The sequence below is a fragment of the Neofelis nebulosa genome, chromosome 5 (assembly GCF_028018385.1).
Source record: "Neofelis nebulosa isolate mNeoNeb1 chromosome 5, mNeoNeb1.pri, whole genome shotgun sequence".
Classification (NCBI taxonomy): Eukaryota; Metazoa; Chordata; class Mammalia; order Carnivora; family Felidae; genus Neofelis; species Neofelis nebulosa.
The window spans coordinates 32,741,636-32,760,403 of NC_080786.1; the positions used below are offsets into that span (position 1 = coordinate 32,741,636).

Below are 18,768 nucleotides of genomic sequence, written 5' to 3' on the forward strand. Positions count from 1 at the left end.
TTATTGTCTTAGTTAAAATTGTATATTCATATTCAGGATTTTCATCATTATGACTATATAAAACACATACATATTGTTTATAGCTGACCCATCTACTATGATTAAATTTTACTTCTTATGTAATTTTTTTAATTTATAAGAAATTTATATGGTTTACATTTAAAATTTTCTTTGTTGTCTTTGAACTTATAGCTAAGCCTTCCCATATTCCAACAGTTCTATAAATAGCCTAATCTGTCAGATAATTTTACCAGTTTTTTTTCTTTTTTTGGAATCCTCCAATTTGGACTGTTTATTCTAGATCTGCTTCTGATCTTAATTTACTTTTGCTAGCATTTTGGAAATTCCTTTTGCCTTTATTCATTGGTTTTCCTGCTTCCTAGATTCTGTGTCTTCTTTTTTCTTGCTTTACTCCTTTGTTTTGCTGGAACATATTGTCTGGTTGTTTCCTAAGTCAGTGTAAATTGGAATTAAATTTTATGAGAATGGTTGTCTGAAAATGACTGTTATTCTTACACTTAATTTTACTTGGTAGTTTGGCTGTATAGGGGAGTTATGATTTAAAGTGTATAGAATTTCAGTTTTGCAAGATCAAAATTGTTCTTGAGATGGGTAGTGGTGATAATTGTGCAGCATGATGAACGTACTTAATGCCACTGAACTGGACACTTAAAAATGGTTCACATGATAAATTTTATGTGTATTGTATCAGTTAGCTAGGGCTGCCCTTCAGAGTATCACATATTGGTGGCTTAACAGAAGTTTATTGTCTCAAAATTCTGGATGCTAGAGTCTAAGATCAAGTTGTCATCAGGATTGGTTTCTTCTGAGGGCCTCTCTCTGGCTTGTAGATGGTTGTCTTCTCTGTGTCTTCATATGGTCTTTGCATAGTGTGTGTCCTAATCAGCTCTTCTTAAAAAAAATTTTTTTTTTTACATTTATTCATTTTTGGGAGACAGAGACAGAGCACACATGGGGGAGGGGCAGAGAGAGTGAGAGGGAGACACAGAATCCAAAGCGGACTCCAGGCTCCGAGCTGTCAGCACAGAGCCCGACGTGGGGCTGGAACTCACAAACCTTGAGATCATGACCTAAGCCAGACTCGGACGAACCATGAGACCATGACCTAAGCCAGAGTCAGATGCCCAACCGACTGAGCCACCCAGGTGCCCTGGTAATCAGCTCTTCCTTTTTTTTTTTTTTTTTTTAATTTTTTTTTTTTTTAACGTTTATTTATTTTTGAGACAGAGAGAGACAGAGCATGAACGGGGGAGGGTCACAGAGAGAGGGAGACACAGAATCTGAAACAGGCTCCAGGCTCTGAGCTGTCCTCACAGAGCCCGACGCGGGGCTCGAACTCACGGACCGCGAGATCGTGACCTGAGCCAAAGTCGGACGCTTAACCGACCAAGCCACCCAGGCGCCCCTATCAGCTCTTCTTATAATGACACCAGTCCTACCGGATTAGGAGCTACCCTAATGACCTCGTTTTACCTTAATTACCTCTTTAAAGACCTTATCTCCAAATACAGTCACATTCTGAGGTACTAGAGGATAGGATTTCAGCATCTGAATTTTGGAGGGGAAAAAATTCAGGCCATCATATGTATCACAGTTTAAAAAATGCATATTAAAAACATGAGTATAGTTGATTACCAACCCATTTAGGTTTAATTGCCATGTAGTACAATAAGGATTAAATCAGTTAATGTGTTTACATTTGTTGTATTAATTATGCCAGTAAATTCTTCATTATGTTACTTTTTTTCATAATTGGTGATTTATACCATAATTACTTATCATTTAGTAATATTAGCAAGATTATTCCTTTCACTTTAGTGGTAATGTGTAATGGTTTCTTATTTAGATTATATAAAATGTAATATTCTTCAGAGTGTAAAATGGTGATATGTTCTTAAGGTGATCTTGATACAGCTTATAATTCAGAGTAATAAGTAAAATTTTGTGATAGCTGACAAAATAATCATATACGGAGTAGTAAAGCATTAATTAAATAAGTTGTTGAAAAATAGAATTACAGTTGATTTTTTTGAGAACATGTTTTGCTTGGTATACCTTTCTTTACTCAGGCCTTATTAGCTCAGTGTCCAGTTAGTCTGTAAAAACTACTTAGTAAATATTTGTTGAATTAATTTTGGTGTGCACAGAACTATTGCCTGTGTTTTTTTTGTTTTGTTTTGTTTTGTTTGCTTCTATTGGGGATATGTTCAAAGTGATATTTCCAAAACTAAATAGAATAAGGTGGCATTTTATTTGACCTGTTTAAAAAGAAAAAGTCGGGGCGCCTGGGTGGCGCAGTCGGTTAAGCGTCCGACTTCAGCCAGGTCACGATCTCGCGGTCCGTGAGTTCGAGCCCCGCGTCAGGCTCTAGGCTGATGGCTCGGAGCCTGGAGCCTGTTTCCGATTCTGTGTCTCCCTCTCTCTCTGCCCCTCCCCCGTTCATGCTCTGTCTCTCTCTGTCCCAAAAATAAGTAAAAAACGTTGAAAAAAAAAAAATTTTAAAAAGAAAAAGTCCTGATTTTTTTTTTTTTTTTTTTAAGAGCCTTTATTTCGGACTAGCCTATAATCTTTTATTTTCCCCATGATGGGATTCTTACCTGTGTTGTTTCATTGTAAGAGTGTTTAACAATCAAAATTACTTGACAAGATAGTAGGGCTTAAAACATTGAATAGAATAAAATCATTTTATGAATTGCTTTGTCTTTTTGCATTACTTACAGCATATTGAAGTTAGGTATTTGGGGATTTTTTTTCCCCCCTTCATTGTTTACTGAAAGATCTGTAACCCAACCAAACTTCCGGAGTTAGTCACTTGGGTATTGTCACTCTGCTGATTTTTATCAGAAACAGGAAATTGTCAAGTTATGTGTTAAACTATAAGAGAGTCTAAAATTGCATTTGTATTAGCCTGAGAGATTTCTTTTTAGAATTTTTTTTTATCACTTGCTAATTCCATACTTCTCCTCAGAATGTAACAATTGCCTTGCCAAAAATGGTCATATTTATCATGGCCTATATACATAGCAAACTGTACCCTTCCTCATAGTTTACATATCACACACAATATGATTGGTAACATGATTTGACAGACTTAGTGTCATTAATATCTAAATATACCCAATAAATGTATAAAAGTAGGTTGGGGAAGAATATATTTTTAGGTGTTTGGCCTGATGTTATTATTACTATATTTAGATTAGCAATTCTCTAGAGGTTCCTAACATACCTTTTAAAGAGTCTACAAGACCAGACTATTTTCATTATAACAGAGATGTTAATTTCCATTTTTACTCTGGAGATTCCAGAGGCTGTATGAATGCAATGATATTTTATAATAAAATGTCAACATTTGAAGATCTGCAAAACTTAGTGAATGTATATTGCATGATGATACAGAATCATATGTGAATATAAACAAGTCCATTTAAAGTATCAGACTGAGCAGTGAATATTTTCTGCCAAATATTTTAGTTTACATTCAGGAAGATTCACACTTTTTAGAGTGTGGTTGAGATTTGACACAGTTACATAATCACTGCCACAATCTAAATACAGAACAGTTTTTCACCCCCTCATGCTTTTTTTTGTTAATATATTTAAAAATTTTTTTAACATTTATTTTTGAGAGACAGAGACAGAGACCGAACAGGGGAGGGGCAGAGAAAGAGGGAGACACAGAATCTGAAGCAGGCTCCAGGCTCTGAATTGTCAGCACAAAGCCCAGTGCGGGGCCTGAACCCAGGAACCGTGAGATCATGACCTGAGCTGAAGTCAGAAGCTTAACCGACTGAGCCACGCAGGCGCCCCACCCCCTCACGCTTTGTAGTCCAGGATGTCATACATAGCCTTTTGAGTCTGTTTCAAGGACATTGTATATGGTTAATCTATGTTTAACTTTATAAGAAGCTGCCAAACTGTTACCCTTTAGGTGGCTATACTGTTTTGCATCCCCACAAGCGCAGTGTGTGAGTTCCCATTGCTCTGCATCCTTATTGACACCTGGTACTGTTGTGTTTCCTTTCCTTTCCTCCCCTCCCCTCCCCTCCCCTCCCCCTCCCCCCTCCCCTCCCCTCCCTTTCCCTCCCCTCTCCCCTCCCCCCTCCCCTCCCCTCCCTTTCCCTCCCCTCTCCCCTCCCCTCTCCCCTCCCCTCCCCTCTCCCCTCCCCTCCCCTCCCCTAAAGGGAGGTGGCCTTAATGATCTCTGAATCACCTTTTGGGTCCTTCTTCCCTTGTCTTGAAGAGTATCTCACATTTGCAGTGGCATATCTGTATGTCGCATCCTATTAAATCTAAGAACACTGACAGTCTTTTTTCATCTTTGTCTCCTTCCAGTTCATATTGGCTATTTCCTGCTGGGGTGGCTGATTGAATCCCATGTTCACACCTTTACAAATCTCTATCAAAGAATCTCTTGCCACACTCGTAGTGTTCTGTTCTGAAAGTGTTTTCTCTCTCTCGCTTGTTCTCTTCTTTTTTTTCTTTTTGGCAGTACAGCAGACTGAGAATTTCTACCTTTTAAATTAACTTCCCTTTTGATTAACAATTATATCTTTAAGATATTTTTCTTCTCATGTTTTACTGTAAGCACTCAAGTGAAACCAAGCCACAATTTCAACACTTTGCATAGAAATGGCCTCAGATAGCCAGTTTCATCCTCACAAGTTCTACCCTTCCACAAAACACTAGGATGTGAATACAGTTCAGCCAAGCGCCTTACCATCTTCTAACAAAGGTCACCTTTCCTCCAGTTTCTAATAACATTTACCTTATTTCTGTCTGAGATGTTACAGATTGGCCTTTTCTGTTGTTAAAAAAACAAATTCGACTGGGTAAATGTAAAGATCTTACTGACTTTATTTGATGATTCATGAATTGGGCAGCATCTCATCTAGCAGATAGAAAGGAACTCCAAAGAGCTGTACAAAATTAAAGCCTTTTATTGGTAGAGAAAGGCAGGAAAAGGACGTTTCTAGCAAAGAGGCCACCTTCCTGTGGAGGATGGAAGGGGTCTTTTGGGTGGATTACCTCACTGGTGCTGACCGGGTAATTTCAGGTCAACTGGTTAAAGGTTACATTTCTGGGAGAGACTGAAACTACAATTATGCTAGGTATTGAGTCTTAGTTTTCTGACAAGGGGCTTAGTATGAGGGACTCCATTTTCGGTCTATTGTCTCCCTCTTTTTTTTTTTAATTTTTTTTTTAATGTTTATTCTTTTTTGAGAGACAGAGAGAGACAGAGCATGAGCTGGGAAGGGGCAGAGGGAGGAAGACACAGAATCCGAAGCAGGCTCCAGGCTCTGAGCTGTCAGCACAGAGCTCGACGCGGGGCTTGAACTCATGAACTGCGAGATCATAACCTGAGCTGAAGTCAGATGCTCAACCAACTGAGCCACCGTTGAGCCAGGTGCCCCCGTTGTCTCTTTTTTAACACTGTATTTCAGTCAACATTCTGTTCATGACCACTTAGGGATTCTCTTAAAAGGATTGAGGCTTTCCCTACATGTCTCCCACTTCTGAGCCTTCAGAAGAATTTACCCTTAATGGTCTGTTCTTGGCAATGTAGAATTTTTCTAGCCTGTACTTCCAGATTCTGTCCATTATCCAGTTTGAAAGCCACTCCCACATCTTTAAGTATTTGTTACAGCTGTACCCTCAATTCTTGGTACCAGTTTCTGTATCATTATGTTTGGGCTGATAATAAAATACGGTAGGCCGGGTGGCTTATAAACAGCAGAAACTTACTGCTTGCAGGTCTGGAAGCTGGAAGTCTGAGATCAGGGTGCCAGCATGGTCAGGTGAGTCCCTCTTCCATGTTGCAAGCTTCTTGTATCCTCACATGGTAGAAGGGGTTAGAGAGTTGTATTGGATTTCTTTTATAAAAGTACTAATCCCATTCGTGAGAGCTCTATCCTTAGGGCCTAATCACCTCCCAAAAGCCCTGCTTCATAGTAACTATCACCTTATGGAGGTTAAGATTTCAACATTAATTTTGGGGAGACACAAACCTTCAGACCATAGCAACAGTATTTCATTATGTTTTTAGTTTTAGGTTTCTTTCATTTATGTTTCATTACATTGGTAATTTGTCTTTTTGGTCATTCTTGCTAGACAGTTATCAATTTTCTTGATGTTTTCAGAGAACATCTTTTGGTTTCAATGGTTTTTCTCTAGTTTCTATTTCAGTCTCACTGATTACTGGTCTTTATTATGTCCTTTTGTTTCCTCTGGGTTTAACATGCTCTTTTTCTAGTTTTGATTTGGGACTTGTTTTCTAACATTTTATTAATGACAATACTATAAATTTCTTTGTAAGTACTTTATTAGCTGCATCTAAAAAATTTTTATATGTTGTGTTTTCAGTTTTATTTAGTTCAAAATATTTACTAATTTCCTTTGAGTTTTCCTCTTTGATAACATGAATTGTTTAGAAGTATAGTGTTTAATTTCCAAATACTTAGAGATTTTCCAGTTATCTTTCTGTCACTGGTTTCTAGTTTAATTCTGTCATGGTCATAGAATGTATGCTGTACAATATCAATTCTTTTTACAATCATTAAGGTTTATTTTAGTGTCCAGAATATGATCTGTCTTGGTGAATATTCCATGTGCCCTTGAAAAGATGTTTATGTTGCTGTTAAGTATAGTGTTATGTAAGTCAGTTAGATTCTCTTTGTTGATGATGTTGTTTAAATCTTGGGGTTTTTTTTTGTTTTGTTTTTGTTTTTGTTTTGTTTTTTTTTGCTGCTTTTATACATGTTCCGTGAATTACTGAGAGTAGTTGTAGTTTCCAAGAATAGTGGATTTGTTTACTTCTTTCAGTTTTAATAATTTTTGCTTTATGTATTTTGCAATTCTGTTAAGTACATATACATTTAAAATTGTTGTGTCATTTTGGTGAATTGACCTTTTTCTCATTATCTCTTGTTTCTGTACCCAGTAATTTTTCTTGTTCAGAAATCTACTTTGTCAGATATTTATATAGCAGCTTTACCTTTCTTTTGATTCCTGTTTGCATGATCTTTTACTTTTATGCTATCATATTTAAAATGGGGTTCTTTTTTTTTTTCAACGTTTTTTATTTATTTTTGGGACAGAGAGAGACAGAGCACGAACAGGGGAGGGGCAGAGAGAGAGGGAGACACAGAATCGGAAACAGGCTCCAGGCTCCAAGCCATCAGCCCAGAGCCTGACGCGTGGCTCGAACTCACGGACCGCGAGATCGTGACCTGGCTGAAGTCGGACGCTTAACCGACTGCGCCACCCAGGCGCCCCTAAAATGGGGTTCTAATAGTCTTTTATTAATTGAATCTAACTACCTCTCTGTCTTTTAATTAGTGTAAGACCATTTAGTGTAATTATTGATATATTTGTGTTTAATTATTTGTTTACTGTGGAGGTTTTTCTTCTTTTGGATTATTTGAATACTTTCTTAGTATCCATTTTATTGTATCTTTTGGTTTTTGGTTATATCTTTGTCCAATTTTTTTAGTGATTGCCCTAAAGATTATAATATTCTATGTATACTTGACTTTTCATATTATATCTAGAATTTATATTTTACCACTTCAAATAGAACATAAGACCTTACTGGGTGATGGGTATTGAGGAGGGCACCTTTTGGGATGAGCACTGGGTGTTGTATGGAAACCAATTTGACAATAAATTTCATATATTGAAAAAAAAAATAAAAATAAAAAGCGAAATGTTCCCTGGGGAAAAAAAAAAAAAAGAACGTAAGACCTTACAACCAAATAAGTCCCGTTGCCCTTCCCACTTTATATAATAATTATCATATGAATTATACATATGAACCCCCATGATGGTATTATAATATTCCTTCTCAAGAGCTATGCATGTTTTAAAGCATTTAGAAGATAAAAAATAATCTTACTATATTCACCCACGTATTTACTTAAAATTTTTTTTAATGTTTATTTTTAACAGAGAGAGAGAGAGAGAGAGAGACAGAGCATGAGTGGGGGAGGGACAGAGAGAGAGAGGGAGACACAGAATCTGAAACAAGCTCTAGGCTTCAAGCTGTCAGCACAGAGCCCACTGTGGGACTTGAACTCACGGACAGCGAGATCATGACCTGAGCCAAAGAGGATGCTCAACCGCCTGAGCCACCCAGGTGCTCCTACTATTTTTTTTTTTAAGTTTATTTATTTATTTTGATAGAGCACATGTGAGCAGGGGAGGGGCAGAAAGAGAATCCCACACAGGCTCTGCATTGTCAGCACAGAGCCTGACACAGGGCTGGATCCCATGAACTGTGAGCTCATGCCCTGAGCCAAAATTAATAAGAGTTAGTGCCCAAGCCAACTTCAGGTGCCCCACGAAAGGCCTCTAATTGAGAAACAGCCTCTTCTCCAGTGAAACATTTAGTTTGGTAAATGTAGTTTGTGAATTTACTCCCTGTTTTCACATTATATTCATTTTATATGATTTGAACTAAGCTTGGCTAAAAGAGATCAAGAGAGAAATGGCTGTTAAAATAGTGCAAATGTTTCTACCCATTCTACTCTTAGTTTATGCCTCAGGGTAGACATGAGATAGGAAGCATTACTTTGCTTTTTCAGTTGGCCTCAATAGCTATTCCTCTTGTAGTGTAAACATGTAAATATCACGATGTTTTGTCATATTTAAAGATACATCGTTTTTCCTACTGTCTGGATTCTAAATTCAAATTAACTCTTACCTAACTGAAGAAATGATCTTCAGAGGAAATTTAACTTATTAGTGGTTTTTTTTGTTTTTGTCTGTTTTCTTTTTTTGTTTTTGTTTTATTTTGCTTTATGTTATAATTATTTAGGTGTTAGTTGTGGTTCTACTATAAAGCAAATTTACTTCATACCCTTATTTCTCTTACATTGCTTTTTCTGTCATACTTTTTCCAATTTTCCTCACCCCTACTTTGTATTTTGGCTGCCAGTTCCTATTAGGTAGTTTTCCATTAGTTTTATCTTTTATAGTACATTAAAAAATAAATAAATAAAGTAGGAGTGCCTGGGTGGCTCAGTTGGTTAAGCCTCCGACTTTGGTTCAGGTCATAATCTCACGGCTTGAGAGTTTGAGCCCCACATCAGGCTTGCTGCTGTCAGCACAGAGCCTGTTTTGGATCCTCTGTCTCCATCTCTCTCTCTGCCCCTCCCCCGCTTGCACTCTCTCCTTTAAAAATAAACGAAACATGAAAAAATAAAGTAATATGTATTCAAACCACGCAGATCTGTGGCGTACGGACTAAGTTTTACCCACCTTACCACTCACTGACTGAGGCTATCACTTTTACAGCTTGCAATATATCCTCCCAGAACTTCGGTTTTTTGTTTATTTTTGAGAGAGAGAGAGGAAGAGAGAGAGAGCACACAGGCTCATGAGCAGGGGAGGGGCAGAGAGAGGGGACGGAGGATCTGGAACAGGCTCTAAACTGACAGCAGAGAGCCCGATGTAGGGCTCAAATTTACAAACAGCGAGATCATGACCTGAGCCAAAGTGCTCAACTGACTAAGGGCATCCAGGCCTCCCCCTCCCAGAACTTTTTAATGCCTATACAAACATCTGTAATTGGAATTTTTTTCAAAGTAGAATTATAATCCTCTTGTTTTGGAATTTGCATTTTTACTTAATATTTATTGGCCATTTTACCATACCAGTACTTTATAGACACTCTTGGTGTGCATTTCTTTTTTTTTTTTTAAGGTTTTATTTTATTATTTTTTTAATTTTTAAAAATGTTTCTATATATTTTTGAGAGAGCGTGAGTGGGGGAGGGGCAGAGAGAGAGGGAGACAGAATCTGAAGCAGGCTCCAGACTCAAACCTGTCAGCACCACCCCACGCGGGGCTCGAACTCAAGGACTGTGAGATCATGACCTGAGCCGAAGTCAGATACCCAACCAACTGAGCCAGCCAGGCTCCCCTAAAGATTTTATCCTTAAGCAATCTCTACACATAACAATGAGGCTCAAATTTACAATCCCAGGATCCAGAGTTGCATGCTTTTCTGACTGAGCCAGCCAGGTGCCCCTTGGTGTACATTTCATTCCTTCTTTTTCATAGCAGTGAAACAGCAAACATTCTACATAACTTTAAATACTTGCATTATTTTTTCCTGTAGTATGTAGGTTGCTGATTCAAAGAAATGTGCATTTAAAATTTTGACAATTATTGTGAAGTTTTTCTTGAAAACTTTTGTACCTAAAATGTAATAACCAAGTTAAAAAGACATATGACTGGAAAGATTTATGTCAAAGACAAAGGGCAGATGTTCCTACTATATCCAGTTGGTGTTCTAACCACACAGAAGCATATATTCTGTCTTTCCTGTTAGGGTCTGTATATTAGCGTAATCATAAATGTTCTTAGTAAAACATTCACAGTTTCCTAAAGCAGGTTGAGCTAGCAAATCATCATTTTGGAGATAGTAGATCTGGGCAGTGATCATCAATGGCTGATAAAACCATTAGGTAAAGGTTTGATGGGGAGCTTGATGATAGGTGAATCAGTTTGATACTATGAATCCACCATTCATTTTAAACATCAACCAGATATAGGGTGCCTCCAGTTTTATGCCAATAAGTACACATGAGTATCTCTGAAGTATTCCTGCAAAAACAATAATAGAACCTGGGGTGGGTCAGGGGAGTAAAGCCTCTAGATAAAATTACCAATTTATAGGAGATAGGGAAGATAAAGGAACACCATGAGGATGCACCTCAGTCAAATCCACAATGTGGGAAGTGCTCTAGAACAAATGAAGCCAGGTTCTTCAACAAATAAATGCCATGGAAATAGTGGGGAAAGAGAACTGTGTCATATAGATTAAGGAGATTTAAAACATTAACCAAAGTGCAGTATATAGACTTAGTTTAGATCCTGGTTCAAACCAACTATAAATTTTTTTTTTTTAATTTAAATACACTTAGCAAAACTGAGTGAGATGAAAGAATCATTGGAGGTGCTTTTAAACTTAATAAAGAAGCACTTATATTTTTAACGGCACAAGTTTTAAAAAAATATGTTGATAGCTGAATTTCAATATAGTTTATTGTATTTGCAATCTTCTGTATTTTTATGCATTTAAAACCTTATTCTGAGTAGGAGTAATAGGTTTTACTAGACTTAACTTTCTTTTTGCTATGGGGTGAAGGCCCATGGCAGAAAAGGTAAAAGCCCCTTGATTAGTTGCTAATTTTTATGGGGTATGTGTTATCTCTTAGTACTTATAGGTGAGATCATAGGATTTCCACACTCCCACCAAAAATTGGGGGGATAAATAAACCACAAAGACAGAATATTGATAATTGAAGTTGGGTGATAGGTGGGGGGTTCGTTATACTATTCCTTACTATGTATGTGTTGAAAATGTCCATAATTAAAAGATACAACCTTTATATCAATTTTTAGTTACAATTCCAGTAAGTAGTAGAAGGCATATTTTGTACATTCCGGGGAGCTTTGAATAAACTTGGGCTATTTTCTGTTACTCTGATAGGTAAAGACTAATGCCTCAATTTTAGTTTTCATTTCTGTATATAAGGACATTCAAGTGGATCTTTTACAGTACTTTTTGACTCCTTTCTTTTCCATAATTGCTTTTTTGTTCTTTGCCAATTAAAAAAAAAATGTTTATTTTTGAGAGAGAGAGACAGAGTATGAGTGGTGGAGGAGCAGGGGCAGAGAGAGAGAGGGAAACACAGAATCCAAAGTAGGCTTCAGGCTCTGTGCTGACAGCTCAGAGCCTGACGTGGGGCTCGAACTCACAAACTGTGAGATCATGACCTGAGCTGAAGTCAGATGCTTAACCAACTGAGCCACCCAGGCGCCCCTGTTCTTTGCCAGTTTTTAAACTTAGTTTCTTAACTTTGTTTTTTGATGTTGGTGGTAGGTAGAATAAAGGCTCCTGAAAGATGTACACATTCTAATGTCCAGAACCTGTGAATATGTCACCTTATATAGTTAAAGAGACTTTGCATATGTTAAGGATTTTGAGATGGGGAGATTATTTTGGATTACCTTTATGGGGCCACTGTAAATTATAAAGGTCTTTATGAGAGGGAGGCAGAAAGGTTAAAGTGAGCAAAATAGATGTGAGGATCACACTAAAGATCAGAGTGGTGCAGTCATGAGCCAAGGAATGCAGGCAGCTTCTAGAAGCTGGAAATGGCAAGGAGTAGATTTTCCCCTGCAGCCACCAGAAAGAACACAACTCTGCTGACACTTTGATTTTAGCTCATAAGACCCATTTCATACTTCTGACCTTCAGAGCTGTAAGGTAATTTAAGTCACTAAGTTTATGATAATCTGTTACAGCAGCAGTAGGTACTGTCCTTTGCTGTAAAAAAGTTTAAATTTCATTTTGTAGTTTCTAATACTGGAATCATGGTAATAAAAGACTTCCTTACATCAGGAGTGTGAAAATATTATTTCTATATTTTTTGTTTTGCTTTTTTATCTCTAATCAATGTATTTTATTTTTAACTTTTAATTTTGAGATATTATAGATCCATATGCAGTCATAAGAAATCTTACAACTTACTGAGAGATCCAGTGTCTCCTTAGTTTCTCCCAATGGTGACATCTGGCAAAAGTATAGTACAGTATAACATTCAATATATGAATATTTATATAGTCAAGATACACATTTTCATCACAAGAATCCCTGATGTTGCTCTTTTAAAACCACCCCCACTTCCCTCCCAATTCCCATTCCCTTCTTAACCCTAGGCAATCATTAATCTCTTCACCATTGCTATAGATTTGTCATTTCAAGAATATCCTATAAATGGAGTTACACAGTGTGTAACTTTGGGATTGGTGTTTTTTGGGTTTTGGTTTTTGTTAATTTAGGGGTTTTTTTGGTCACTCAGCATAATTCCCTGGAGTTACATTCAGGTTATTGCATATATCAGTTATTTTTTCCCCCTTTTTATTGCTGAATTATATTCCATGGTATGGAATGTACCACAGTTTATTTAACCATTCTCTTGTTGAAGGACAAGAGTGGTTTACCATTTGGGGCTATTACAAATAAAGTTGTTTTGTATTTAGGTAAAAGTTTTTGTGTGAATGTAAGACTTCATTTCTTTGGGATAAATGCCCTGGAGTACAGTTGCTTGGTTGTGTGGTAGTTGCATGTTTTGTTTTACAAGAAGCTGCCAAGCTGTTTTTCAGAGCATCTGTATCATTTAACATATTCTCATCAGCAGTGTATGAGTGATTCAGTTTCAACATATCTTTATCAACATTTGGTATTGTTACTGTTTTAATTTAGCCATTCTGGTAGGTGTGTATGACATTTCAATGTGGTTTTAATTTGCATTTTCTTAAGAGCTAATGATGATGAACATCTTTTTATGTCCTTATTTGCCATCTATATATCTTCTTCAGTGAATGTCTCTTCATGTCTTTTGTTCATTTTCTACCTCTGTTTTTCTATTGTTGAGTTTTTCCTTCTATGGATCTTGCTTGTGGTGTCAAGTCTAAGAACTCTTTGCCTAGCTCTGTATCCTGATACATTTTTCTTAAAATTTCATAGTTTTACATCTAAGGTTGTCATTCATTTTGAGTTAGTGTTTGTATAAGATGTGAGATTAGGTGTTGTACTTTTTTGCTAGGGGTTGGGTGGTGGCTGTTAATGTCCTTTTGCTTTAGCAACATTTGTTGAGAAAACTCCCCCATATCCCAGCCAGTGAATTACTTTTTATACCTGATCAAAATCCAGTTGGGCATATTTGTTGTGGGTCTGTTTCTGGGCTCTCTTTTCCATTGTTATACGTGTCTATTTCTTTGCTGATATTATACAACTTGACTATTATATCTATATAATAAGTTTCCCCAAATCATTTTATATTGACTTAAAGAAATGTTTTAGCTTATTCTAGTTATTTTGCCCTTCCATCCAAATTACAGAATAATACTGTGTATATAAGCAAAAAAATTTTGCTGGGACTTTGATAAGAATTATGTAAACCTGTGTATCAATTTGGGAAAAATTAGTGTCCTTACTCTGTGTCTTCCATTTCAAAAACACTTTTAGATTTTCTTTAATTTCTTTCATCTGCATTTTATAGTTTTCAACATATAGTCTCCTTCATGTTTTATTAGCTTTGTACCGCTTTCATTTTTTCCCATTTTTAGTAATTATAAATGGTATCACATTTAAAAAAAATTTTTTTTTAATGTTTATTTATTTTTGAGACAGAGCATGAATGGGGCAGGGTCAGAGAGAGAGGGGGAGACAGAATCTGAAGCAGGCTTCAGGCTCTGAGCTGTCAGCACAGAGCCCAACGCGGGGCTCAAACTCCCAGACCGTGAGATCATGCATGACCTGAGCCAAAGTCTGAAGCTCAACCGACTGAGCCACCAAGGTGCCCCAATGGTATTGCATTTTTAATTTTGGTGTCCATGTGTTCCTTCATAGAATATAGAAATACAGTTAATTTTTGCATGTTGATCTTGTGTCCTGTGACCTTGCTGAATTCACTAGTTAGTACTGGGATGGAGTTTTTTTGTTTTTGTTTTTTTTTGGGTTTTTTGGGTAGCTTTCTTAGAATCTGTGTTATCAGTCATGTCCTCTGCAGATAAGGAGAGTTTTATTTCTTCTTTTCTCATCTGTGTGTTGTTTATATCCTTTACTTGCCTTGCTGAACTGGCTAAAACTTACAACACTTTGTTGAATAAGAGTAGTGAGAGTGGATATCTTTACCTTGTTCTTGATTGTAGGAGGAAGGTATCTGTCTTTAACCATTAAGTATGTTGTTAGCTGTAGGTTTTTTGTAGATCCCATTTATCAAGTTGAGGAAGTTCCCTTCTATTTCTGTTTTTCTGAGAACTTTTATCATGGGTATTGAATTTGTCAGATGCTTTTTCTGCATTGAGTAATAGCTCATATGATTTTTCTTGGCTTGTTAATGTGAATTATACTGTTTAATATTTGAATATTGAACCAGCTTTGTATCCCTGGAAAAAACCCTGCTGGATCATGGCATATTAATTCTTTTTATATACTGCTGAATTCCACTTGCTTATATATTTTTTAAGGATATTTGCATCTATATTAATGAGGGATATTGGTTGGTCATTTTTTCATACTGTTGTTGTCTAGTTTTGACATCACGGTAATACCAACTTCAAAGATAAATTGGGAAATATTTCTCCCTCTACTATTTCCTAGAAGAGATAATGTAGAACTGGTGTAAGTTTTTTAAATAATTGGTAGATTTCTTGAGTGAAGTCATCTGGACCTGAAGATTTCTTTTGGGGGGTAAAGTTTTTATATTATGATTTTAATTTCCTGAATAGTTATAGGGCTATTCAAATTATATAGTTCATAATGAGTGTGTTTTGATAATTTGTATTTTTTGAAGAATTGGTCCATTTCCTCTAAGTTGTCAAATTTATGTGTGTGGAGTGTTTATAGAATTCCCTTATTATTATCCTTTTGATGGGAAGGAATGACTTTGATTAACCCAAATACAGCTTTGAAGCTAGAGTCAGTCCTCCCCAATTGCATGGCTAAAACAATAATAGTGAGGTGACAATTAGAAGGATAATTGAGATATTGTGAGGAAATGAGAAAGTTCTGGGTATACAACCTACAGCGCCATCACACCAACTCTTAAATTTAATAAAATATCATTTGCCGGTTTTATATGATTACTCTTCTAAGTAAATTTTAAACTTGGTTTGTCACATTTCAAAATAAATTCCACTGGGACCTACAATTAAATTTCATTAAATTTATAGATTAATTATAAGGGTGTGTGTGTGTGTGTACGTGCGTGCGCATGTGCGTGCGCACATGCAGGTTCCCACAGGGAAGGAATCAGAGTCAGTGCTTAAGTATGCCCGAAAAAAAAAAATCCTCTGCTTTTTATTGCCTCAGAAAATTTATCACTCATTGCTGTATATTTTTGCATCATGTGCTAGTAATTATTTAGACTTGGTTGTAACTTATTTGGAAGTGAAGTAATTTCATACAGAAAAGTTGCAGGAATACAAATTGATTTTTCTGATTTCTCCCTGTTCATTGTTTTTTTAATACCACATCATCCTCTTATTTTAGCATTATTAGTTATTTCACTGCTTTACATACTTGAGTCATTCTTTCCAAAGAATATATGGTAGGTTTTGAGACCTTGCATTGCCCCCCAAAAAGTATCTACCTTATAAACACAAAACTGTCTACACTTGAATGCTAGTGAATGTTGAATTCTAGATTAAAATGCATTTCTTTGAGAACACTGAACAACTTGCTTCATTGTTGAGAAAGGAGAATGCTATTCAATATCCAAACCCAAAAGCTTAATTTATTTGCTTGCTAAGCCAGAGATAGCTTTTCATGTATGATAATCTCTCTGAAGAAAGTAGGGAGCTGAACTAGTAAGTTCAAGAGTGAGTTAGACTTGTAAATTTCCTTTCTTTTTTCTGAAAGAGTTTGTGTAAATTGGAATTACAATTCCTTGTATTTTAATAGAACTTGCCTATAAAACTGTGTGGTTTTAATGAACATCAGGATGTTCATTATGGGAAGGTTTCTTAATGACTAAGATTGAATGCTAGTACCTTTTTAGTTTTTATTTTTCTATAAATTTGCACATTTTAGTTTTCAGATTTATTAATAAAGTTGCTTATAGTATTGCCAGGTGTTTTGAATGTCTGAAGCATCCATAATTAGGACTCCCTTTTCATTCTTGGTATTTGGGTATGTTTTTCCTTTATTCATTTATCAGTCTTGCCAAACTATGTCCATTTTTAGTCATGGCAAAGAACTACCTTTGTATTCTATTGAGCCTTTCTCCTATATCATTGTTTTCTGTTTCATTAAATTCTACTTTTATTTGTATTACTTCATTTTTTCTACTTTATATTTTACTTTTCTAACTGCTTAAGACAGATGCTCAGTTCATTAATTTAAGATTTTCTGATTTTTCTGATGTAACTATTTACAACTAGGATTTCTCTATATATAGTCCTTTTGCTGCATCCCACAGATTGGCTATGTAGTCTTTTTATTACTTTACTTCTCTAAATATTTTCACAATTCTATTATAATTCCTTCTTTGACTCAAAGTTTTAGAAGTTTCCAAACAGGAGGTTTTTAAAAAGCTCTTTCTGTTATGGTTGTCAGAGAATATGGTTGTAGGATACCAAGTACTTGAAAGTTACTGGGACTTTCTCTATTGCCTAACATTTGATCAATTTGTATGTTTATTCCATTTGTATTATCTTTGGAAGTAATATATGTGTATGTTTATTAGATCAGATTAATAGTTTTGCTGTCAGTTCTTTTTTTTTTTTTTTTAAGTTTATTTTGAGAGAGAGAGAGAGAGAGACAGTGCACATGTACAAGCAGGGAAGAGGCAGAGGGAGAGAGATAATAGGAAGCAGGCCCTGCACTATCAAGCATGGATCCCCTCACGGGGCTTCATCCCACAAGCTGTGAGATTGTGACCTGAGCCGAAATCAAGAGTCTGGTGCTTAACCACTGAGCCACCCAGCCACCCCTTGATGTCAGTTCTTACCTAGCCTTACTAATTTTTTTTTGTCTCCTTGATTTATACCGAGATAAGTATGTTAAAAATTGTCCTCTGTGATAATGGAGTTGTCTACTTTTCCTGTGGTTCTGTCAATCTATTTTGGAACTATGTTAATAGGTACATATAAGTTTAGCTGTTAAATATATTTCATAACATCTTCTATTATGTATTGAACTAGTTTTTGTAGTGAACTTCTTTATTACTGGTAATGGTTTGCCTTAAAGTCCTTTTGTGTGTTATTAATATAGCTACACTAGTTTTGTTTTGATTAGTATTAGTATTGCCTGTTTTTTTTGTGTTTTTTCATATTTTTCCTTTAATCCTTTCAGGGCTCTTAGGGTTTTGGTGTATCTCATTTGAAAAGCATGTATACTACTACTAATTAATTAAACCTCATAAAAAATGTTTTCTATGTGGTTACAGTGCTGAAGCTGCTGAAAGATGGCAGAAGAAGTGGTGGTAATAGCCAAATTTGATTATGTGGCCCAACAAGAACAAGAGCTGGACATTAAGAAGAATGAGAGATTATGGCTTCTGGATGACTCTAAATCCTGGTGGCGAGTTCGAAACTCCATGAATAAAACGGGTTTTGTGCCTTCTAACTATGTGGAAAGGAAAAACAGTGCTCGGAAAGCATCTATTGTAAAAAACCTAAAGGATACCTTAGGTAAGTTATTTTGTATTAAAACACCAACAATACTTTTTTTTTTTAATAGTTTCTTTTAATTTGTATTTATTTTTGAGAGAGAGACAAGAGCATGAATGGGGGAGGGACAGAGAGAGAGGGAGACACAGAATCTGAAGCAGGCTCCAGTCTCCGAGCTGTCAGCACAGAGCCCAACGCGAGGCTTGAACTCACAGACCATGAACGAGATCATGACATGAGCCTAAGTCAGATGCTTAACTGACTGAGCCACCCAGGCACCCCAACAATACATTCTTTTAAATGGATGCTAGAGCTTGTTTTTTTGTACAGAATTTTGGCAGCATTGGGCAGAATTGACCAGAGAAGACCAGGACTAGAATTTCAGGTAGGCCAGGTAAGTTTGGCTTGTAGCAGGTATTCAAGTCAGAAGACTGTTAAAGGTCATAAGTGTTAGTGGGTATTTTCTATAAATCTAGCTGATGTTCAAGGGCCAAACCAGAGTGGTGCTAAATAGCAGAACTGACTTCTAGCCTGTACTCCTTGAACCATGAGTGCCTGTTGG

General features: G+C 36.3%; 1 protein-coding gene across 5 annotated transcripts in view; it reads left to right on the forward strand.

Moving 5' to 3' along the window:
- Positions 1 to 18,768, forward strand: part of NCK1 (NCK adaptor protein 1) — an 87,949-nt gene that overhangs the window by 49,998 nt on the left and 19,183 nt on the right. For all 5 annotated transcript variants that reach the window (XM_058729971.1, XM_058729972.1, XM_058729970.1 and 2 more), the window contains exon 2: positions 17,984 to 18,227. In XM_058729971.1, the coding sequence (XP_058585954.1) occupies positions 18,002 to 18,227 (226 nt within the window). In that variant the 5' untranslated portion in view covers positions 17,984 to 18,001. The remainder of the gene's footprint in view (positions 1 to 17,983; positions 18,228 to 18,768) is intronic.